Here is a 24,516-nt window from a genome sequence, read left to right on the forward strand (position 1 = left end):
TGCTTTAAAACAGACAGCTAAGATTATACGAATATTTTAAATAAACAGCATTTATTTTAGACACATTTCAAATAGAAGCCACAATAATCAAATAGATATTATCTGAAAATGTTTCAAAAATATTAACCCTTTAGATGTTCTTCTCTGAAAAATTAGTTTATCTTTAATAAATTATTCTGAATTATTGTGTCGGCATATAAGGTTATGCATATATATTCACTTGCTGGTCTCTATGCTAAAGCAGACTAGGTAAAAACTAGAGAAATATCTGAACATAAAATGGTTAACAATTTACGGCCCATTTTCTTCTCATATTATTGAAAAATATGATAAATCTTGTGGTTCATGGACTATATCCAGGAAACAAATGTCACATATTAAATAGAAATAAACCATCTTTGTATGCAGGTATGTTTATTTATTTATTTTTTTTTGAGACGGAGTCTCGCTCTGTCGCCCAGGCTGGAGTGCAGTGGCGCAATCTCAGCTCACTGCAACCTCCGCCTCCCGGGTTCACGCCATTCTCCTGCCTCAGCCTCTCTGAGTAGCTGGGACAACAGGCGCCCGCCACCACGCCCGGCTAATTTTTTTGTATTTTTAGTAGAGACGGGGTTTCACCGTGGTCTCAATCTCCTGACCTTGTGATCCGCCCGCCTCGGCCTCCCAAGGTGCTGGGATTACAAGCGTGAGCCACCGTGCCCGGCCTGCAGGTATGTTTAAATGAAGACACACACATAAAAACTCCTATAGCAACAGAATTCAAATAAATACTTAGACCAAGATCTGTTTTTTTTTTTTTTTTAACTGTTTAAGAGAAAAGGACTTTAAGCCATAAATGTAACAGACCACACAGTCAAACAAATGGCAAATGGCTGGACTTGACATTTCTATAGAAATGTACATCATAACAGTCAACATACCAAAGTGTGCTGAACCACTGCTACTTTTACTTTGCGTAGAGGTACTGCATGTCTGGGTCCCAGGTTGTGCTGTTCCTGTTCGGTTTATACTCCTATATAATTTTCTACAGGAGAGTTCATCATTGTCACTGTCATGTAGGGATGGTGTCCGAGGCCTAAAATGCCGCCATCTACATGATTTGATATTGACTAGTATCTGACTGAGGTCTTTAGAGAAAGATTTGTCCGAGGTATTTGTTTCTGAGGTATTGGCAAACTGATTGACTGGAGAATGTTGTGGTGAGGAAAGCATTTCCAAATCCAGATGGTGAAACACACTGTCATAGTCTGAATGAGCTCTGTCCAGTAAAACCCTATTAAAAAATCAGACAAGAAACAATTATTTAAAATAGCTATTCAAAGATTATATATTAAAGCTTTTTCTTTTTCCCCCCAGCTGCCAAAAGGCCAACTCATACTGAATATTTAAAAGCTTTAAAGTTGATTATTTTAGTATTTGGTTCTTACAGGCTACAACCTCAATTTCTAATAAAAGTTCTTTTAACAAATTGTTTTTCAACCAAAGATGTTCACTTCCATTACAAAGCACCAAAATGAATGCTTTATAAAATGTTGTGAACACATTTATTCTATATTTAAGCAAAAACTTCATTCCTTTGGGGGGGAAAGGGAGAAGAGAGAAGAAAAGCAACAAAAAACATAGTATACCATTAACATTTGTTATAGACAAAATATTTGAGATCCACTACTCTAGAGGATATATTCTTATGTTATTGATTGATTGATTGACTGAGATGGAGTTTTATTCTGTCACCCAGACTGGAGTGCAATGGTGCGATCTTGGCTCACTGCAACCTCCGCCCCGGGGTTCAAGTGATTCTCCTGCCTCAGCCTCCTGAGTAGCTGAGATTACAGGTGCCTGCCACCATGCCCAGCTAATTTTTGTGTTTTTAGTGGACACGGTGTTTCCCCATGTTGGCCAGGCTGGTCTCAAACTCCTGACCTCAAGTGATCGACCCACCTTGGCCTCCCAAAGTGCTGGGATTACAGGTGTGAGCCACTATGCCTGGCCTCTTATGTTATTTTTATAAACATTATAAATGGCTCCAAGTCAAAATAATAACATTGATTAATGTTAGTAATAGAATAAAATATAGCTAATGTAGATAATTTTCACTGCTCCTGATGTCAACACAGTGATAGAAAAAAACGGACTAAATAAAATGTATTTTAGTGCCTAGGTAATTCTTAACCAATGTTTAAATAAAAAAAAAACCCTCTGCAATTAAGAGTTAAAGATGAAAAAAAATATATGTATAAGCCATTAGTTTATCATAAATATACCCTTGGGTTTCTTCCTGAAAAAGCACCTTGATACCATTATTTGCTTTCCCTTTTAATTTTCCCCGCACATTATACATTAACGTCTCTCCATTCCTTGAGTTTATGTGTTTTGCTATTTGTTTCCTGTCCCCATACAAACAACTTCTCACATAAAGGCATTTAGAGTATGAAGGAAGGAATTCTACAAGGTTTAAACAAAGGAAGAACGATTAGATCCTGACAAACTGGGATGTCAAGATCAGGTTATGCATGGATCCTTTTCATTGTCAGGTTAAACCCATTATACTAGTTAGTGTGAAACAACTTTTTTGCAGTTTCTTTAACTTAATACACTGTGTGCAATCAGGATTTACACTTGTCTTCATCTGTTGCCTTTTCTCACAATTCTACCCCTTGATAATTTATCTGAGGTTTTCCACCTTGGGGAGAAAAGCAGGTCCACTAGGGACCCATTAGAGTTATGTCAAAAGCTATGGATGTGTAAGAACCAGGTAGCACAGCAACAAAAATATTTTAGTCAACAAATCAGTTAAGAATAGCAAATAGGAACTAATGAGTTGTTCAGAGGGATTACCTGACTTTAAAAGTTAGATTCAATTACCCTAATCCCTAAAATATCCTTCTGCTAGGACTACAGAAATACCTTACCTTCCACCGCGCCCAACCCGTCTTCGTGCAAATCCAATACACCTTTGGGGTACGGTGAGAGTAGTTAAGCAGTATCTATATCGCACATCCCCTAATCCTCCATCTTTAGGACTAGTCCAAGGCCAGTTGCCAGTTTGGTCTAAGTGAGGCTTAAAAAAAAAAATCCAAATTATTTAATTTTGTCAGTTAAAGGTAAATAGTTTGTTATTTACAAAGAAGTCTGAAACTTACAGCATAGTACTGACAGCCTGCTTTCCTACGGAAAGCAAAAGGACCATCAGGATCATTGTCTTCCTCAGCTTCTGAAGACCCAGACAAAACCTTTAAATGAAATAAAGAAAGTAGGTCAGATATGTGACTTCCTACATCCCTCCTCAATGTTCATAGAGAATTGTATTTGTACCTGGGAGAGAGGTTCTTCGTCTGAGCTGGGAAAGTCATACTGATTCAGATCTTTAGCATTGAAGACTGGCAGTGCAGCAGGACTCGTCTGTTGGGGAGTAGCAGCGGCAGACGATGGTAAGACTTTGGGCTTCTTCTCGTATTTCCGTTTCGGTCGGATAAGATCGGCTTTATCTTGCTGCAACAAAGACATGAATTAATTATACACTAGAAACCGTGTTCAACAAACTTGCAGTTTTGGGGGAAATTTTAAAAAGAAGTTTATTGCTATAATGAGGGCATTCATATTCATAAGAGACACAAGACTCTATGTTTGGCCATCTTATAGTGTAAAGTCTAGAGAAGCTGGCCTCCATGAAAGCATAAATTTGTCCTACAATCTAAACATAATCACACAAATGATTTTGTTTCAATTAAAAGGAGAGAACAGAAGTTCTCCAACTTCTGAAGTCTTACAACTGCAATTAGTATATTTACTGCTGGCTCCTCTCATTTCCTTAATTTTCTATGAAAATTCTAGAAGAGAATTTTTTTTAAAGGGGATTGTCTAGTCCTTATTCTCAACAAATATTAAATATAGGACAAATAATAATGAAAATGTCTTTGTATACACAGAAAGCAAACTACAGAAAACTGTTAACATAGTAGAAAACAAAGCCATAATGCTGGGTGAGGGGTTATACAAATAAAGAGTAGTAAGGATTTGTGGGCTGAACAATGTAAGCTTTCTGAAATGGTGACTTTTGAACAGTTTTAAAGGATAAAGATATGAAATCATTAAATAGGGGAAATGCAAGATAAAACATACAGGCAAGAGTAACTGGGCTGGGCACGGTGGCTCACGCCTGTAATCCCAACACTTTGGGAGGCTGAGGTGGGCAGATCACGAGGTCAGGAGATCGAGACCATCCTGGCTAACACAGTGAAACCCCGTCTCTACTAAAAATACAAAAAATTAGCCGGGCGTGGAGGCGGGAACCTGTAGTCCCAGCTACTTGGGAGGCTGAGGCAGGAGAATGGCATGAACCCAGGAGGCGGAGCTTCTAGTGAGCCGAGATCGCGCCACTGCACTCTGGCCTGGGCGAAAGAGCGAGACTCCGTCTCAAAAAAAAAAAAAAAAAAAAAAAAAGAGTAACTGAGCTGATGGAACACAGCATGCTAGAAACATGTATTGCAGATGATGGCAAAGGTTGGGAGAAGTATGAATTTGATATGTAGGCAATAGGTAAGGTAAAGTAGTGGCAAAAATTGTACTTGTTGGAAAGAAAAAGATCATGGCAAGCGCCACGGTTATGTAAATATGCTAAATATTTATGTTACATTTTATGTAGTTTATGAAATTATGGTTTTCCCAAAGCATAAGGCATTTCTCTACAATTTCTACTGTTGTATTCGACAGGATAATCAAATCAAAAGCTGGCCATGGCAAGGCAAAACATTATTTAAAAGCTAACATCAGCTGTCAGCTAGGGCAGTGCTTGAGGACTGCATTATTATCTATTACCTTTTTCTTTTCCTTTTTTTTTTTTTTTTTGAGATGGAGTCTTGCTCTGTCACTTAGGCTGGAGTACAGTGGTGCGATATCGGCACACTGCAATGTCCGCCTCCCAGGTTCAAGTGATTCTCCTGCCTCAGCCTCCCAAGCACCTACTAATTCAAACCCTTATGCTATGCTTAGGTGCCATTACTACCCTATTTACAGCAATTTGCGCTCGTGAATTTTTTGTATTTTTAGTAGAGATGGGGTTTCGCCATGTTGGCCAAGCTGGTTTCAAACTCTTGACCTCAAGTGACCTGCCTGCCTCTACCTCCCAAACTGTTGGGATTATAGGCGTGACCTGCCGCACCCGGCCTAAAGTAACTTTCAAGCATGAGTGGCACATACAGAGGAAAGCAAATAATAGGATAATTAATCTTAAAATATGAAAACTGAAGGATAACACTAAAGTAGTCCACAAAATCAGGCAGGGCTCAGATAGGGGGACCACATTAAAATAGTTAAGAGTGGGAGGCCGGGTGGGGTGGCTCACGCCTGTAATCCCAGCACTTTGGGAGGCCGAGGCGGGCGGATCATGAGGTCAGGAGATTGAGACCATCCTGGCTAACATGGTGAAACCCCGTCTCTACTAAAAATACAAAAAATTAGCCAGGCGTGGTGGCATGTGCCTGTAGTCCCAGCTATTTGGAAGGCTGAGGCAGGAGAATCTTTTGAACCCAGGAGGTGGAGGTTGCAGTGAGCCAAGATTGTGCCACTGCACTCCAGCCTGGGTGACAGAGCGAGACTCCGCCTTAAAAAAAAAGTAACAGTGGGAACAGTTCCATTAAACTTTAAAGATACATTTAGAACTAATATAAATGCAGGACATAAAATTTAAATAAATGCAAAATTTAAATAAAAACTTACATGAGTAAGCTAAAACAGTATTTTGGGGCACAGCTCTAACTTTCCAGATTATGGAAGAGAATAACGAGAATAACTACTCTTCCACTCTCCCCTACGTTTTTTAAAAATCAAAATGTCCATGTTAACAAAGTGAGAAAAAAAAAGTCCATGGTTTTTTCACAAAATGGTCTGGTCCCTGGCACTGCTTTAAATAACTCCCCACCTCCTCCCCCAAAAAAAGTCCAGGCTGGGGAAATCATCATTCATTCTAACTGGTGTGGCAGGTTGTACATTCAGGCTTGAAGGTCTGTTTACCACAATAAAAAAAAAAACCTGCATGAGCACGATATTAAATGATGCAGGGGAGATAAAACTGGTGGCAAATTTGCCCATTCCTCAAATTAAACTGGTATGGTAGATGCAAAGTTTCATGAAAAAAAAATTTTTTTTTTTTTTTTAGACAGAGTCTTGCACCGTAGCCCAAGCTGGAGTGCAGTGGCGCCATCTCGGCTCACTGCAAACTCCGCCTCCCAGGTTCATGCCATTCTCCTGCCTCAGCCTCTGAAGCAGCTGGGACTACAGGCACCCGCCACCATGCCCGGCTAATTTTTTTGTATTTTTAGTAGAGACAGGGTTTCACCGTGTTAGCCAGGATGGTCTCGATCTCCTGACCTCGTGATCCGCCCGACTCGGCTTCCCAGAGTGCTAGGATTACAGGCGTGAACCACTGCGCCCGGCCATGAAAAATTTCATACAAAAAATGCATAACGTACTTTTTCCTCAGATGTACACTTTTCAAGAAAGTGCCACTTAATTAACAGCGCTCCTTTATTTACCTCAGTTTTCCTTCACTAATTGTACTTCCTCTCACAAATTTTATTCTTCACAAATTGTGATTTAGTTAAGTACTAATTTGTCAAATATTTCCATTTCTAAATCATTATATTACAAACTATTAAGATATCAAAATTCCCTCTTATACACGATTGTGTCCACAAAAGACAGAAAAACTCATTTGAGGCTGAGTGCAGTGGCTCACGCCTGTAATCCCAGCACTTTGGGAGGCCTAGAAGGGCCGATCACCTGAGGTCAGGAGTTTGAGACCAGCCTGGCCAACAAGGCAAAACCCCATCTCTACTAAAAATACAAAAATTAGCCCAGCGTGGTGGTGCGTGCTACCTGTAGTCCCAGCTACTCGGGGAGGCGAGGCAGGAGAACTGCTTAAACTCGGGAGGTGGAGGTTGCAGTGTGCTGAGATCCGGCCACTGTACTCCAGCCTGGGTGACAGAGCAAGACTCTGTCTCAAAAAAAAAAAAAAAAGAAAGAAAGAAAAACTCATCTGATCAGGGAGGATTTCATGTCTTTCTCCCTAACTCTCCATATTTTGTATGAATTATTTCAATACTTCATCATCCTACAACTTGTAAAAGGAGTATTTTTCCTTTTATCAGATATAGTAACAAAAGCTTCCCTTTATAAGGAAGAGAAACAAAATTTTAATTATAGACTTCTGCTTTTCTTCATATTATGGCACAATCTTTGCAGTATACATTAAGGTGGGTTTTTTTTTATGTATTTTTCTTTTTTTATCTTTTTTTTTTTTTTGAGATGGAGTCTTGCTGTGTCACCCAGGCTGGAGTGCAGTGGTGTGATCTCGGCTCACTGCAACCTCCACTTTCTGGATTTAATTAATTCTCCTGTCTCAGCCTCCTGAGCAGCTGGGATTGCAGGCGCATGCCACCACACCTGGCTAATTTTTTTTGTATTTTTAGTAGAGACGGGGTTTCACCATGTTGGTCAGTCTGGTCCCAAACTCCTGACCTCAGGTGATCCATCCACCTCCGTCTCCCGAAGTGCTGGGATTACAGGTGTGAGCCACCGTGCCTGGCCTATATGTATTTTTCTTTTTAACTTTCATGCTAATGATAAAATACCATCCCATTATTAGATACTATTATCACAAAAACATTAATCACCTTATTAACTTTGAACTCCTTCACATCCATTGTTTCCTGGTGTTTAAATTGACTGCTATTAGTAATAGGGATGATGGGGATGGCATAAGTAGGTTTCATTGGCTGTCTCTGGGCCATAACCTCAGACATGATCTCTCCATTGTAGTCGCCCAAATTATACCTAAAATTATACAAATGAAAGTTTAAAATTATATATAAGGAATACGTGATGTTTTGATATACATTTATACTGTGAAATGATTACCACAATCAAGCTAATTAACATATCTATCACCTCACATAATTACCTTGTGTGTATATGTGGTGAGATTACTTAAGATCTACTCTTAGCAAATTTCAAGTATATAATACATTGTTATTAACCATGCTGCACATTAGGTCTCCAGAATGTATTCATTTCATAACTGTAAGTTTGTACCCTTTGATCAACATACAAAATATGTAATTTGTATTTGTCAATTATACCTAAATAAAGCAGGAAAAAGAAGAAAATTTTGGAAAGTTAGCTTTGTAAGTATTTATCTTTATAACCATTAATAACTAGCTGACTGGGATGTAATTATAAACACCAATTACATTTAAGGCAAGATTGTAGTTAAACTTTGACTATTCAATGTCTCTTAAAATTAAAGATTACATAATTCCTTTTGTTTCTTCCTTTTACTTTTTTGGTTTATAGCTTTATCATGGCATGTAAATAAAGGAGTGTGGGGAAAAAAATCAAAAGCTGGAATTTTAACGTAGCAATTTTGGTGAAAGATTTGGTGAAGAAGTTGAAAATAATGCCTAAAATGGTGCTAAGGATGTTTCTGCTAATTAGAATTGCCTGGGCTTTAAAACTGATTTTTCTTAAAGTAATCACAAGAAATTTAAAAGTGGTTTTCTTTGGGGATAGGGACTAGAAATAGGGCAGAGTTTTTTTTTAAGTTTTCATTGTGTACCTTGCCAAATGCTTGAGTGGTAAGATATATGGGCCTTTCCCCCTCTTTCTTTACCCTTTTCTATTTAACAATCCAGTGTTTTAAATTTTATATGCATTAAAAAAGCAGTACTATCAATTAACTCAAACAAAAACTTTAGAATTGTCTCCCTCCCAGTCCTACATGCAACTCAAGGACCAAAAAAGACCACTTTGAAATGGAAATACTAGGTATGTTTTAACTTAAGTGAATACAGTCACTTTTAAAGAAAATAGAGGAAAACATGTAAAAGTACAAAAAGTATCATACCACATATTTAAAGTCTCTATTATTAAAAAAAGATATTTCTGTAATTAGATTATTGCATAGGAAATAAATTAACTCAATATACAAAATGTTAATGGCACTATACTTCCTCTAATATTATTAAAATATACATTACCTCTTTTCCATAATTTCCAGTGTTAAGTGCAATAGCTCTCTTTTACTTTTTTCTCTTCTTTTTATCATCTCTAGAATAGTAACAGCTCGACTTAGATCTCGTCGCAGCTTAAGCATTTTTTCGTAAGAGGCTTCATCATTTTTGCGATTCTGCAAATGTGAAGTTGCTTGTTTAATGTTAGTAAGTATTTTTAACTAGTGGTATAGTTATTGACCCATAAAATTTATGTATTTGAAGGGTTAAATTAGAATTTAAAGACAATAAAAGGGAGCACAGATCACCAGGAAATCAATTTTGTATTGATTTTTAAATGGATTAACATTAAAATATAACATTAATAGCTGCATAATAAATCAAGTTCAATTTAAGTATTTTTCTTATAATTGGAAAGTCCTATTTGAATATAAATTAAACCACAGTATTGAGATAGTCATAACTATAAATAATTTTTATTATATAATTATCAAAAAAATTCTTCAAATTCACTTACTTTTCGAGTCTGCATTTTTTCAGTACGCCTTCTAAAAGCCACATAAGGATCATTTGTGCTGGAACCATCTCGCTTCTCTTGTTTTACTGATGGAATAAGAGATGGTCCTCGACAGTTTTTTCTCTTTTTAATCCAATATTCATAAACTTCTCTAATTAGTTCATCATCTTCTTTTAGCAGTAGTTTGGCTTCCTGCAGACTGACTGGCTAAATGTAAAACCATTATGTCATTTTCATACAAAACACATACAAGGTTCATAGTATTTACTTCTAAATTTAAAGGACAATAATCGATATTACAACATTATTAACAAATGGGAAACTTGAGGAGTACATTATGCCTGTCAGTCACTGAACTAGGGTGCTTTATATGCATTATTTCATCTTTACGACAATCCCAGGGCAACTGAGGCACAGAAAAATTTAAACATATTGCTCAAGATTACACAGGTTACTGATAAGCAGAGATGAGATTTGAATTCATACTTTTTAACTCTAAGGCCTGACTGATTACCCCCAACCTACAATCTCACACTTTTTCCATACAATACAGTTCTTTACATAGAATATGTATATACTTGTTATATACAAATGAAGTTGTACCTGCTGACCACTGCCTTTTTCTAGGCGGTCAATCATCTCCTCAAATTGCAAGGGGCAGATGTCCATTTTCTTTTTCAGTTTATTCACAAATACTTCATCTTCAGAATCCAAATCATAATCAGGCTGTTCAGCATCCAAACTAAAAGCTGACAGAAGGAACCATATGCAATCATTTACTGTGTGAATTCACCAACAAAAAATTCACAGATGTCTGCATAAAAACAAGACCTACACTTTCTAAAGAAATAAGAAAGAATTTTTGGATTTTGTTTCCAAAGTTGCAAACAATCTAAGCTTACAGATTTCTTACACATTTAAAGTTAAAGAAAGGAGATTATCTTTACTATGAATATACATATAAGTAATAAAAGACAACGGATGCGACCCCCTCCAACCACTCCTAAAAGCAAATAAACTAGAAGCCTATTATTAAGAACATAAAGCAATCATTAAAACTTATTTGGTTGAACCATGTGCAAGTGCCATTTTTATAGCTCAAAAATCATCACATAGGCAATTTTTAAAATATAAAAGGAGAAGGCCTTTAAGATTTTTTTCTATAATATTTAAGTCCTATTTTGTAGATTATTCAACTACTTTACCAAAGGCTAAGGGAGCGGTCTTTAAAGTTGAAGTGTTAGAAGCCACTACCAATAACAGTACAGGCTGAGAATCCCTCATCCAAAATGCTTGGGACCAGAAGTGTTTTGGATTTTGGAATATTTGAATATGTGTAATGAGATTTCTTGAGGGTGGGACCCAAGTCTAAACACAAAATTCATTTTTTTCACATATACCTTATATGCATAGCCTGATGGTGATTTTAAGTAATATTTTAAATAATTTTGTGCGTGAAACAAAGTTTTGACCGTGACCCATCATCACATGAGGGCAGGTGTATAATTTTCCACTTGTGGAATCACACTGGAGCTCAAAAATTTCGAACTGTGGAGCATTTCAGATTTTGACTCACTGTCACTCAGTGAGTCTGTTCCTGCCTAGGAAGTTTGTTTCTCTATGGGAACACTGTCATGTTGATGGAAATGGGAGGATCTTAGATCTGCTGGCAAGAACCACTGCTACTATCAAATGTTGTTTAATTACTTATCAAAATTAAGCTAGGTTGATATGAATATGATAAGCAAAATATTAAATAGCTTTAATATAAAAATTTGTCTCACATCTTTCCCTTACTTAATTCCTTCTACTAACATTAGAGTCCACATCTTTAAATGGTATAAGGCTCTTTTTTCCTATTCTCTCCAGTATTACCTGTTCTTTATGATCTAGTAACATCAGATTTCATTGATTTCATCCAGTATGCTATTTCATGACTGCAGGCCTTTACAAAAATCCCTGTTTTTCTGCTTGCCCACCAAGGAGGCAAATGCCTATTTATTCTTTTTAGCACCCAGCCTGGTATCACTCCTCTAGAATCCTTTTTTGATTTTTCCCCACCCAAGAAGTGGTTCCTAACCACTTTCATCTTTTTTAGTGGCTAAGAACCCACTTCACATACTTTATAATTTACTTGTTAAGCATGCCTCCCTATTAGAATGTGCGTGATCTCTTTAGGGAGAGGCATGCCTTCTTTATTTCTGTACTGCTAAGTGGAGGGTAATAGGTTTCACCTTGTATGCCACTTCTGTAATGTTACGTCTATTAAAGTGGGGGGAAATAACCTCCAAAACCAGTCAGACATTAAAGTCTGTGGTGGGTACAAAGGGCACTATTTAGCTGCCAAATACTGCCATCTCTGCTTAAAGCTTAACACAGTGTCTGGCCTGGAGAAGTAAAAAAATATTGGTACAGTTGAATGTATTATTTCACTGTTTTATTTTTTATTTTGACCTATATCACTTCTATAACATTCCTATTAAAATAAGTGAGTATTCAGAGTATAAAAATTTCTAGATGTTAACATCTCTGTACTCACAGTACCTGCAATCATGGGCCCTTCAATGATTTTCCATCATCTCATTTTGTCATTATTATGTAAACAGCTTTTAGAGATCCTCAAGTTGATTAAAACTGTTAGATTAAAAACGCTTGATATATTTTGTTCCTAACCAAAATAATGCAGGTCTATGTTGTCTAATATGGTAACCACTAGCCATGTGTGGCTAACTGAATTTATATTAATTAAATAAAATTTAAGATTCAGTTCCTCAGTCACGATCGCCACATTTCAAGTGCTACAATAGCTATATGTGGCTAGTGTTGTATTAGCACAGATTACAGAACATTTCCATCATCATGGAAAGTTCTATTAAAGAGCACTGATGAAAATAATCCAGAAAGCCAAATTGATAGGGACCAACTAGCAATGTTCTCAATGTTCTGCTTTTTTTTTTTTTTTTTTTTTCTGAGACAGAGTCTCTCTCTGTCACCCAGGCTGGAGTGCATTGGGGCGATCTCGGCTTACTGCAACCTCTGCAGCCCGGGTTCAAGCAATTCTCCTGCCTCAGCCTCCCAACGAGCTGGGATTACAGGCATCTGCCACTGCGCCTGGCTAATTTTCGTAGTTTTTTTTTTTTTTTTTTTTTTTTGTAGTAGAGACGGGGTTTCACCATCTTGGCCAGGCTAACTGGTCTTGAACTCCTGAACTTATGATCCACCCGCCCCGGCCTCCCAAAGTGCTGGGATTTACAGGCGTGAGCCACCGCGCCCGGCCAATGTTCTGCTTCTTAAGGTTATATTTCATTTTTAGGATCTCATTTATACACTACAGTTTGGCATCCTCTTCTTTAGATCGTATCACATGTCAAACCACAATCACAAAGCCTAATTATTCATTAAAACAAAATGAGCTTGCCAAGGATCACCTTGCTTTGCATCAAAATACACTTGCCATAGCTTCTGGTAGATACTATATTATCAATGACAAGTCACACCCAACATATCAGGGGCTGCATCAAGACTGAAAAGGATGATTTCTATCATATGAATCAAGGAGCTCAGGGTCTTTCCCTCTGACGTTAACAAGGACCGGAGTGTCTGAGCCCTTTTGCCTCTCTAAGAGGCTTTTCTTTTATTCAGTGCAAACTCATATAAAATCTTAAACGGGCCAGGCGTGGTGGCTCACACCTGTAATCCCAGCACTTTGGGAGGCCAAGGCGGGTGGATCATGAGGTCAGGAGTTCCAGACCAGTCTGGCCAACACAGTGAAACCCTATCTCTACTAAAACTACAAAATTTAGCTGGGCGTGGTGGCGGGTGCCTGTAATCCCAGCTACTCGGGAGGCTGAGGCAGGAGAATTGCTTGAACCCAGGAGACGGAGGTTGCAGTGAGCTGAGATTGCGCCACTGCACTCTAGCCTGGGCGACAGAGCAAGACTCCATCTCAAAAAAAAAAAAAAATTATTACATAGGAAGAGTACCCAATCTTGTTCATATATAGAATACCAAAACCCTAGAGAAAAGCTAACATGTAAAAACCCACTTTGGAATTTCACTTGACCAAAAAACCCACAGCCAACAACCTTAATATGTAATTTAGCTGTAGCTGAATCTGCAGCTTCCAATTAACACCTCAACCCAGGCCAATAAAAATGTAAAATATTCATCATGTTCCTAGAATTTAGAGTATCTTCAGATTTTCTGGGTCATGTTATTGGATGTGTTCAAAGTAAAAAACAGGGTCTAAAGAAAAACAGGCAAATAGGTCATCTCTTCTAATTAAGTTCTATCAATTAAAGTGAGACCTAACAGGTTAATAATTCTTTTTTAGACGGGAGTTTCGCTCTTGTTGCCCAGGCTGGAGTGTGATGCTGTGATCTTAGCTCACTACCTCCACCTCCCGGGTTCAAGTGATATTCCTGCCTCACTCAGCCTCCTGAGTAGCTGGGATTACACGTGCCTGCCACCACACCCGGCTAATTTTTGTATTTTTTAGTAGAGATGGGGTTTCACCATGTTGACCAGGCTGGTCTCCAACTCCTGACCTCAGGTGATCTGCCCGCCTTGGCCTCCCAAAGTGCTGGGATTACAAGCGTGAGTCACCGCACCTGGCCTATAATTCTTAAATAATAATGAGAACTACACTGTGGAATCTGGCTCCTTTAAAAATATTCTGATAGGAATAAACCCAGAGATGCATACAGGTAAAAAGAATACAGTATTATGTGTGATACACAGATGTAGGAAAAAGTATACCATAACTGCCATGTAGACATAAGCCTAAGTAAAATACCAATAGGACTTATACATTGATTAGATTATTATTATTATTATTTTGAGACAGAGTCTCGCTCTGTTGCCGAGGCTGGAGTGCAGTGGCGTGATCTCAGCTCACTGCAAGCTCCGCCTCCTGGATTCACGCCATTCTCCTGCCTCAGCCTCTCCGAGTAGCTGGGACTACAGGCGCCCACCACCACGCCCAGCTAATTTTTTGTATTTTTAGTGGAGATGGGGTTTCACCGTGTTAGCCAGGATGGTCTCGATCTCCTGACCTCGTGATCTGCCTGCCTCGGCCTCCCAAAGTGCTGGGATTACAGGCGTGAGCCACCGCGCCCAGCCGATTAGATTATTTTTAAAGGAAATCCAGGCTGGTACAAACCATGGTATTTAAAGTCTAGTAATAGATATTTACCATGGGGTGGGAAGTATTTGACATCCTTGCCTTGGATCTAAGACAAAGATATTAAAGTTTAGTAATAGAGATGGAATGTAAGTGGCTACGTAACAAGTGCCATTTATGACTCAAACTAAGTGTGCATTGGGTGAGTATGTCCATAACTTCAAACAGCATTTTAAAAACACAGGAAGCAAATAGTGAAAGGATATCTGGATCCATGAAACAGCACACAATGTGGATTAGGAATAGAATATACGCCCTGATTGAAAGGAAGGAAGGTAGGAACACTACCAAGGGAAGAAAAATTGTCACACCAGTTTTAACACGAGCACTAACTGCACGATTAATAATATCTACTTGCAAAGCTCTTGATATCAATTCTGAGCAGCAGAAAAGACTGTTGTGAAGGTGTTATTTACTATGGGGTGATAGGTATTTGACATCCTTGCCTCAGCTCTAAAACAAAGATACCACTGACTAGCTAGATCATGAAAATCTTCAGTTTCCTTTGCTTAAAAGCTAGAGCTTGGGGTCACTTCTAGAATGTACTTAGGCAGCGAAATCGGGAATATTAGATTTGAAATCTTAGATATAAATCTTTCATACATAAAGTTCTCTGGTTGCTGCTATAGATTTTATCTGTCAGAAAGCGGTACCAGAAGAATATGCTGCAGGGGATGTTGAGGCAGGCAGAGGGAAGGAGAAAATAATCTTCCAGTATCAGAGCACAAAGACAGGATATCCGTTCTGAGAGGTAACGAAAATGTAGGTTCTACTTCAGGAAAAAAGTATCCATTACACAAACTTTATTTAGAAGTCAAAACTTATATAAGTTGTTGAAATAAAAACAGTACAAGAAACACCTGCATACTCTTTACCCAGATTCAGCTATTGTTAAATTTTTATTTTGTTTTATCATGTGCACATGTGCTTGTGCTTGTGTGCACTTTCATTATACACGCTCACTCTTTATTTTTTCATTTTCTAAGGCATAGGAGGGCACATTATATTCATAATGGCTTGTTTTGTTTTGTATTTTTGAGATGGAATCTCACGCTGTCGCCCAGACTGGAGTGCAGTGGCGTGATCTTGGCTCACTGAAACCTCTGCCTCCTGAGTTCAAGCAGTTCTCCTGCCTCAGCCTCCTAAGTAGCTGGGATTACAGGCGCTTGCCACCATGCCCAGCTAATTTTTGTATTTTTAGTGGAGATGGAATTTTACCATGTTGGCCGGGCTGGTCTTGAACTCCTGACTTCAGGTGGCCCGCCCACCTTGGCCTCCCAAAGTGCTGGGATTACAGGCGTGAGTCCCCGTGCCTGGCCACCAATGTCTTTTAAGACATTGACGTTTTTTGGGTATGTCCCCCTCCCCAAGCCTCTATTATCATCATCATCATCATCATCATCATCATTATTATTATTAGCACATTCCTCACTCTGTGTTTTTCTTATTTTTTTTCTCCATTGTGATTAGATTATACATTCTTGGCTAGGTTATTGCAAAGTGAACTTTTTAAGTCCTTCTCAGAATATCCACATCTAGAGGCACACAATATTCATCCGTTCCCCGTAAGTAATGACAATTTTGATCACCAGTCAAGATGTTGCCTAAATTTTTCTTCTTTGTAATTAATGAGTAGTTTGTGGAGAGAGCTTAAAGCCATGCAAATCTCCTCATCAAAATTTCGTCTCTTATTGAGCACACACTGATGATTCTAGTATGATCCAACCCTGATTTATGATAATTGCAAAAATGATTTTTTTTTTTTTTTTGATACGGAGTCTCGCTCTGTTGCCGAGGCTGGAGTGCAGTGGTGTGATCTCAGCTCACTGCAAGCTCTTCCTCCCAGGTTCACGCCATTCTCTTGCCTCAGCCTCCCGAGTAGCTGCGACTACAGGCACCTGCCACCACGCCCAGCTAATTTTTTGTATTTTTAGTAGAGATGGTGTTTCACCATGTTAGCTAGGATTGTCTCGATCTTCTGACCTCGTGATCCGCCTGCCTCGGCCTCCTAAAGTGCTGGGATTACAGGCGTGAACCACCGTGCCCGGCCGCAAAAATGATTTTCTAACTCTAGCTTTTTAAATTTTTTTTTTATCATACTTTAAGTTCTAGGGTACATGTGCACAATGTGCAGGTTTGTTACATATGTATACATGTGCCATGTTGGTGTGCTGCACCCATTAACTCGTCATTTACATTAGGCATATCTCCTAATGCTTTCCCTCCCCCTCCCCCTGCATTTTTTCTACAGTGGATCAATTCAACTCTTTTTTTTTTTTCCTGAGACAGAGTCTTGCTCTGTCACCCAGGCTGGCGTGCAGTGGGGCGATCTCCGCTCACTGCAATCTCTGCCTCCCATGTTCAAGCGACTCTCCTGCCTCAGCCTCCCGAGTAGCTGGGATTACAGGCGCACACCACCATGCCCGGCTAATTTTTGTATTTTTAGTAGAGATAGCGTTTCGCCGTGTTGGCCAGGCTGGTCTTGAACTCCTGACCTCAGGTGATCTGCCCGCCTCGGCCTCCCAAAGTACTGGGATTACAAGTGTGAGCCACTACATCCCGCCAATTTTTACTTTTTCAATGGTTTATAATTATTGTACTTACATTGTTGCTTGAACTGTCCCAGAATTAGCCAGCGGAAGCCCGTGTCTTCACGACACACCACCATCATTTTTTTGAAAGCTTAATATCCAGTATAACAAGATGTTACAGGGTCATCTTGTACCTACCCTGCCTCAGCCCTGTAATCAGCCATTTCTTCAAGGCTTCCTGGGCCGTTTAGTGGGGAATAAATTAGAGAATAGGTGCTATGTTTGCTTATTTTTGTTTCTTGGCCCTTACAGAGGAAAGAATTAGAAGCACATTTATATCTATCTTATCTATCTATCTATCTATCTATCTATCTATCTATCTATCTATCTGCCTGCCTGCCTGCCTGCCTAACTACCTACCTACGTACCTACATGACCACCCACTCATACACGCAAATGCATATAAAAATATACATATTGACTACCCTTTTAAAAAAGGCTTCCTTTGAGTATTAAGCGGAGAGCCAGGTATAAATCTAATAAAACATGTGCAGGATCTGTATAATGAAAATTATAAAGTGTCAATGAAAGAGATAAAAAAAGACCTGAATACTTTGAGTGTCAAACATTGTGTTCATGACCTGGAAGATTCACATAGAAAAGATGTCAGTTCTCTCCAAATTGACCTATAGATTTAAGGCAATTCCCATAAAAATATCAGCAAGTTTCTTTGTAGACATAGACAAGTTTATTCTAAAGTTTATATGTAAAGGAAAGACCTTAAAATATCAAAACAATCTTGAAAAAGAAAGATAATACAGGCGGAATCATTCTCCCTGATGTTAAAAATTACTGTAGAGTTGGAATACTCAAGACAGTGATATTGTCTTAGGATAAACACAGAAATCAACTGAATAGAATTGAGAATCTAGAAACAGATCCACAGAACAATGTCCAGTTAATTTTTGACCAGGAAGCAAAAGCAATTCAATAGAGGAGGGAAAGCTTTTTAAATAAATGATGCTGGAACAACTGGATATCAAGAGGCAAAAAAATGAGCTTTGATCTAAACCTCTTGCTTTATTCAAAAATTAACTCAAAATGGACCACAGACTTAAATGTAAAATGGCAAAACTTTTAGGAGAACATAGGAAAGGCAAAGAGCCCTTAGACTTGACACCAAAAGCAGGATCCATTACAAGGAAAATTGAGAAACTGGATCTCATCCAAATTAACAACTTTTGTCCCATGAAAAGTCTATTAAAAAAATAAAAGATGAAAAGACATTAAGAAATGGTAGAAAATTTTTCATGGCCGGACGTGGTGGCTCAGGCCTGTAATCCTAGCACTTTGGGAGGCCGAGGCGGGCGGATCACGAGGTCAGGAGATCAAGACCATCTTAGCTAACATGGTGAAACCTCATCTCTACTAAAAATACAAAAAATTAGCCAGGCATGGTGGCACGTGCCTGTGGTCCCAGCTACTTGGGAGGCTGAGCTTGCAGTGAGCTGATATCATGCCACTGCACTCCAGCCTGGGCGACAGAGCAAAACTCCATCTCAAAAAAAAAAAAAAAATTTTTCCAAGTCATATATCTGACAAAGACACTGTGTCTAGAATATTATCTTTTAAAAAACACCTCAAACTCAACATTAAGACACACATCCCACAGAAAGTAAGCAAAAGAGGCCGGGCATGGTGGCTCATGCCTATCATCCCAGCACTTTGGGAGGCTGAGGCAGGTGGATCACCCGAGGTCAGGAGTTTGAGACCAGCCTGGCCAACATGGGGAGACCCCATCTCTACTACAACAAAACTAAACAAAAATTAGCTGGGCATGGTGGCACATGCCAGTAGTCCCAGCTACTCGGGAGGCTGAGGCAGAAGAATTGCCTGAATCTAGGAAGCGGAGGTTGCTGTGAGCCAAGATTGTACCACTGCACTCCAGTCTGGGCAACAGAGTGAGACTCTATCTCAAAAAAAAAAGGCGGGGGGGGACACAAAAGACATGCACGATCATTTCACCAAAGAGGATGTACAGACTGGCAAATAAACACATGAAAAGATATTTCATTTTAGCCATTTAGGAAAATGTAAATGAAAAGTATAATGAGATATTACTACACACCTATTAGAATAGGCTAGGATGAAAAATAGTGCCAACCCCCAGTGCTAGAGAGATATGGAGAAACTGGGTAATATATACCTGGTGATAATATAAAATGGTACATCTACTCCAGGAAACAGTGTGGCAGTTCCCTTCCAAACTAAAAATGGATGAACCCTGCAACTACACTCATGAATATATACCCCAGGGGAAGAAAAACTCATGTTCTGGCTGGGTGCAGTGGCTCATGTCTGTAATCCTAGCACTTTGGGAGGCCAAGGCAGGTGGATCACTTGAGGTCAGGAATTCGAGACCAGCTTGGCCAATATGGTGAAACCCTATTTCTACTAAAAGTACAAAATTAGCCATGTGTGGTGGCGCACACCTGTAATCCCAGCTACTTGGGAGGCTGAGGCACGAGAATCGCTTGAACCAGGAGGTGCAGGTTGCAGTGAGCTGGGACTGCACCACTGCACTCCAGCCTGGGTGACAGAGTGAGACTCTGTCTCAACAAACAAACAACAACAAACAACTCATGTTCTCAAAAAAACTTGTACATGAATATTCATAGCAGCTCTATTTGTAATAATCAAAAACTGGAAACTACCCAAATGTTCTTCAATGAGTCAATGATTAAACAGACTGTGATGTATACATATCATGGAATACTGCTCAGCAATAAGAAGGAATGAACTATTCATATATCCAGCAACTGAATGAACCTCAGTGATACTGAGTGAAGAAAAGCCAACCTCAAAAGGATACATACTGCATGATTCCATTTATGTAACATCCGTGAACATAATTATACAGATGGATAACAGATGAGTGACGGTCAGGGGATGGGGAGAGGCAGGGATATGGTTATAAAGAAGTAACAACAGGGCATCTGCTGGTGATGGTGCAGGTGAGTGTCTTGATAGTGGTGGTGGTTATGCAGGGCTATACATGATAAAATTATACACAACTACAAACACGCACACACACATATGTGGTACACGTCTAACTGGTGAAATCTGCATAAACTCTAGATTGTACCAATTTCAATTTCTTGGTTTTGATACTGTACAATAGTTGTACATGAGGTTAATACTGGATGAGGCTGGAGGAGCTGTGCAGGAGACTTCTCTGTACATTTCTCTGCAACCTCCCATAGATACAGGGCAGCTAACACAAATTTAGCAGCATTATCTTTATTAATATTCCAAAGTATACATCTTTCCAAAGACGTTACCTCAAATTTGTACAATAAAAAATTTCCTCCCAAATAAACTACAATTCTGCTGTCTTTTATTAATATTTGATTATAATGTCAGGAGTCAATTCCTTTTTCAATACAGTAGTACCTTTTGACTTTACTGACCACGTATAATTCACTAGTTATCAGTCAAATGTATTTTATAGATTTTGATAATCAATAAGTAAGCCATCTTTAAGACATGTATTAATTTTTTTCTCATGATAATGTAAATTAGTATAATTTTATCTTATTTTACTTAACCTTGCTTTAACCTAAAAGCATGCATTTGTAAGATAATATAGCTTGTGGCAGCAAAACAGAATGGGGAAGATCAGATCCTTAACTTTCAAATCCACCTTGGCATGATTTTCTGGAAAACAACTTTTTAGGTTCTAATATCTATCGCATTTGTTTATAATGTCTGTGTCTGTCTCTTAAATGTAACAAAACATGTGACTGCACAAGTAAACTAGTTAAAATTGGTTTCTCAATGTGCTTGCAAGGAACAATAAAAACAAAATTGGTTTATATTGTCCTAAAGAAAAAAAATTTAGATGGTCCTCCAGAAAAACCTCTTGATCAGGCCAGGCATGGTGGCTCATGCCTGTAATCCCAGCACTTTGGGAGGCCGAGGCGGGCGGATCACCTGAGGACAGGAGTTTGAGACCAGCCTGACCAACATGGAGAAACCCCGTCTCCACTAAAAATACAAAATTAGCTGGGCGTGGTGGCGTGTGCCTGTAATTCCAACTACTCAGGAGGCTGAGGCAGGAGAATCCCTTGAACCCAGGAGGTGGAGGTTGTGGAGAGCCAAGATTGCGCCATTGCACTCTAGCCTGGGCAACAAGAGTGAAACTTCGTCTTAAACAAAAAAGAAAAAAGAAAAACCTCTTGATCATAAAGATTAACAAGACAATGAAAGCTGCAGGAATTTTACCTTACTAACCTTTCAATTATTTGTTTTTAAGTTGTTAATTAATTGGAGATTGTGTAAAAGCTCTCAGCTATTCATCACCAAATGTCACACAGTTATCAAACGATCATTTCTTATGAAGAACCTATCACTATTAAGTGAAATAAGTTCCCAATCAGAGCACTAAATTTTAAAAATTAGCATCACTCTACTAGAAAAAACAAATTTGGGGTTGGCAAGCTATGGCCTATGGGCCAATTCTGGCCTTCCATCTGTTTTTATCAGTAAAGTTTTATTGCAACACAGCCACGTTCATTCATTTTTGTATTCTCTTTAGCTGATTTTGCACTGCAACAGCAGAACTGAATAGTTGTGACAGAATGACCCACAAAGCCTACAGTAGTTACAATCTGACCCTGTAGAGAAAAGGTCGGTTGACTTTCACTTACATCAAGAAGTTCTTTAAGACTATTAATATTATTAATTCTAAACAGGAAGAAAACTATTTCTATATCTGAGTTTTTTTTTTTTTTCTTATCCTACTTGACTAAAGCAGCATAAGATTGTATGCTGGGATGAAACAAAAAATGTAGGATAATAAATGCTATCTTTTCTTGTCAGATATCTCAAATATCATTTTAAAAATTGAAAATGGACTCTAATACCTCTTAAGCTGATGCTGGTCAATGAAACAAACAACAAAAATGCTCCTGAAGAGATAAAAATCTGTCAAGTTACATAATAAGAGAAATATAGAAAATACAATCATTAAGAGAATCATTACTTACGCTGTATGTGAATGAGCTGCTTTGGCATCTTAAATTCCCCAGGATATATAGACTCATAGTAAGCAATATTACTTTCTGCCTCTGGGACCGGTATAACCATATTATCCCTCTTCTCGCCATACACCTGCTGTGCTGAAATAGCCCGCTGAAGATGATGTTCCTAAAAAGAAGAAAAAACAGGTAAGTTCATGTATTTTCAAAAAGCAGTAAACAGATCATATAGCCAAGAAGTTTTTTTTGGCTCATTTGTTTTTAAAATAGAGAGATTCTAGTAGTAGGTCTTAAAAGCATGTTGTTAACAAGATACAACTAGTGATGAAATCAGTTTAGGTAGAAACAAAAAAAAAAATTATCAGAAACACTGAATATTTCCTCAATATAGCAAAAGGAATTGCCAAAACTGAGAATTATATAAAGAGATTCAAAATAGTTGACAAAAACAAAGCTTGCATTTTACAGAGGAGATGTGGAGAAACAGTTAAAACATTTGAACTTGTTATATAAAGAAAGTGGGCTATGGTTAAAAATATTTTATTGATTCAAATCTTTTATTCATGTAATACTTCATAAATTTAGAAGGTATTTGAATACAAATCAAATAAATATGATTTCTTCAAGGAAGGGCAGAGGTTATCTCCATTTTGAGTTGAAACTGACAGACTCAAATCCTGGTCTTTTGTCTGAAATGATAACCTTTCATACACATTTCCAGAGCCCTTTTTGAGCAGCTGCAGAGTATGTGTAGGGGCAGAAAGCACATGGACTCAGGCTGTCTGGATTAGAACCCAACTCTGATACTGAAACAGTTTGTGACTCCCGGCAAGAAACCAGTCTTCTAAATCTATTTCCTACAGTAAGAGAAAAAAAGAATCTAGTGTACAAAGTTGGAGATTTAAGTAAGATAAATGTGAATAAAATGTTTAGTATAATGCCTGACATATAACAGGTGCTCAAAATAAGTTTTGGTTTAGCCAACACACAGAAAGCTTTTCCTAGTTTGTGATACTACCAACTGCCATATAAAGGTATTGGTCTCATCCAGGCCTATCAACACTGAATTTTGGTATATGCCTTATTAAATTCAAACACATACACACACACACACACACACACACACACACACAAAGTTCATGGATAAAAAACATTCTAATAGTATGAAAAGTTCCAGTCTTCACAGGTAGTCCATTAAGAATGAGTATTTTCTTCTCAATATTTTAATGTATATACAAATGTGTACGTATTTAAATATGTAAAGGAATATACATACTCCTATATAAAGATATACACAATATAGAACTTTATCCCTAGCTTTGGTTTGCTTGATAACCTGGAGATCTTTCCATACCAATACTTCTACTACATTCCTTATAATAGCTACATTATATTCCACTATATGGACTTCCCGAATTCATTTAACCAGATACAAATTGATAGGAAAAAAACCTGGAAACAACCTAAATGCCTACCATCTCCTAAGTGCTACAAAGAACCACTCATGTATTATTATGTACAAGATATCTTTGTGGACTTGTGAAGGCATCTGTAGGACAACTACAAATGGAAGTGCTCAAAGGGTGTATCTGAGGTTGTAACAACACATATTCCTCATTCCTTAAGTAACTATTTCTCAATATTCCTTTTGAGTTTAAAACTCTTTGCCCTTCCTGTTACTTTAGGTTAATTTCTTTACAAATGATAAAGTTTCTTTTCTTTCAAATGTTGCTCTTCTTTGCTCATTTTCAAAGTGTTGCATTTTTCTTATTCATTCTCAATTTGATTTTTGATTCTAAACCCTCCGAATGCCTAATGACTCCTGGGAGCTGGTAGAAACTAAGTCTGTATGTGTGTATGTGGGGTGGGGAGAACAGTGTCACTAAACAGCAAATTCTATCTTCTACTTTGGTAGTCTATTGCCATATTTACTGGCCCTGAACGCTCACTGATACAGGGCATTTTTGCCAAACCCAGTGTATGTCAGTTACACGCATACTCTTGAACTCTCAGATATCCTCAAATGTCAAGAGAAATATTCTTCTTAGCACACACACCAAACTCAAGGAGTACGGAAGCAAGACATGTGATTCATAGTTTGCTTTTTGTTCCCAGCTCACTACCCTTAATCTCCTAACCCATAATTTCTATGTTTAGGTGAACATATAAGTTAGATGTTTTACCTTTTGGACTTTTGCAAATCTGTCTTACTCCTGGTGATGCCTTTAGAACATAGCAT

General features: G+C 38.3%; 1 protein-coding gene across 6 annotated transcripts in view; it reads right to left on the bottom strand.

Moving 5' to 3' along the window:
* EPC1 (enhancer of polycomb homolog 1) overlaps positions 1-24,516 on the bottom strand; it is a 119,078-nt gene that overhangs the window by 16,403 nt on the left and 78,159 nt on the right. For 5 of the 6 annotated variants that reach the window (XM_055275088.2, XM_055275089.2, XM_055275087.2 and 2 more), the window contains exons 2-10: positions 22,287-22,446; positions 10,129-10,274; positions 9,526-9,732; positions 9,036-9,184; positions 7,674-7,833; positions 3,316-3,492; positions 3,144-3,233; positions 2,913-3,061; positions 921-1,273 (exon numbers count right to left, since the gene is read on the bottom strand). In XM_055275088.2, coding sequence (XP_055131063.1) covers positions 921-1,273; positions 2,913-3,061; positions 3,144-3,233; positions 3,316-3,492; positions 7,674-7,833; positions 9,036-9,184; positions 9,526-9,732; positions 10,129-10,274; positions 22,287-22,446 — 1,591 coding nt within the window. The remainder of the gene's footprint in view (positions 1-920; positions 1,274-2,912; positions 3,062-3,143; positions 3,234-3,315; positions 3,493-7,673; positions 7,834-9,035; positions 9,185-9,525; positions 9,733-10,128; positions 10,275-22,286; positions 22,447-24,516) is intronic. The other variant, XM_055275090.2, reaches the window with a different exon arrangement.

This window comes from Symphalangus syndactylus, chromosome 4 (genome assembly GCF_028878055.3).
Source record: "Symphalangus syndactylus isolate Jambi chromosome 4, NHGRI_mSymSyn1-v2.1_pri, whole genome shotgun sequence".
In the NCBI taxonomy this organism is placed as follows: Eukaryota; Metazoa; Chordata; class Mammalia; order Primates; family Hylobatidae; genus Symphalangus; species Symphalangus syndactylus.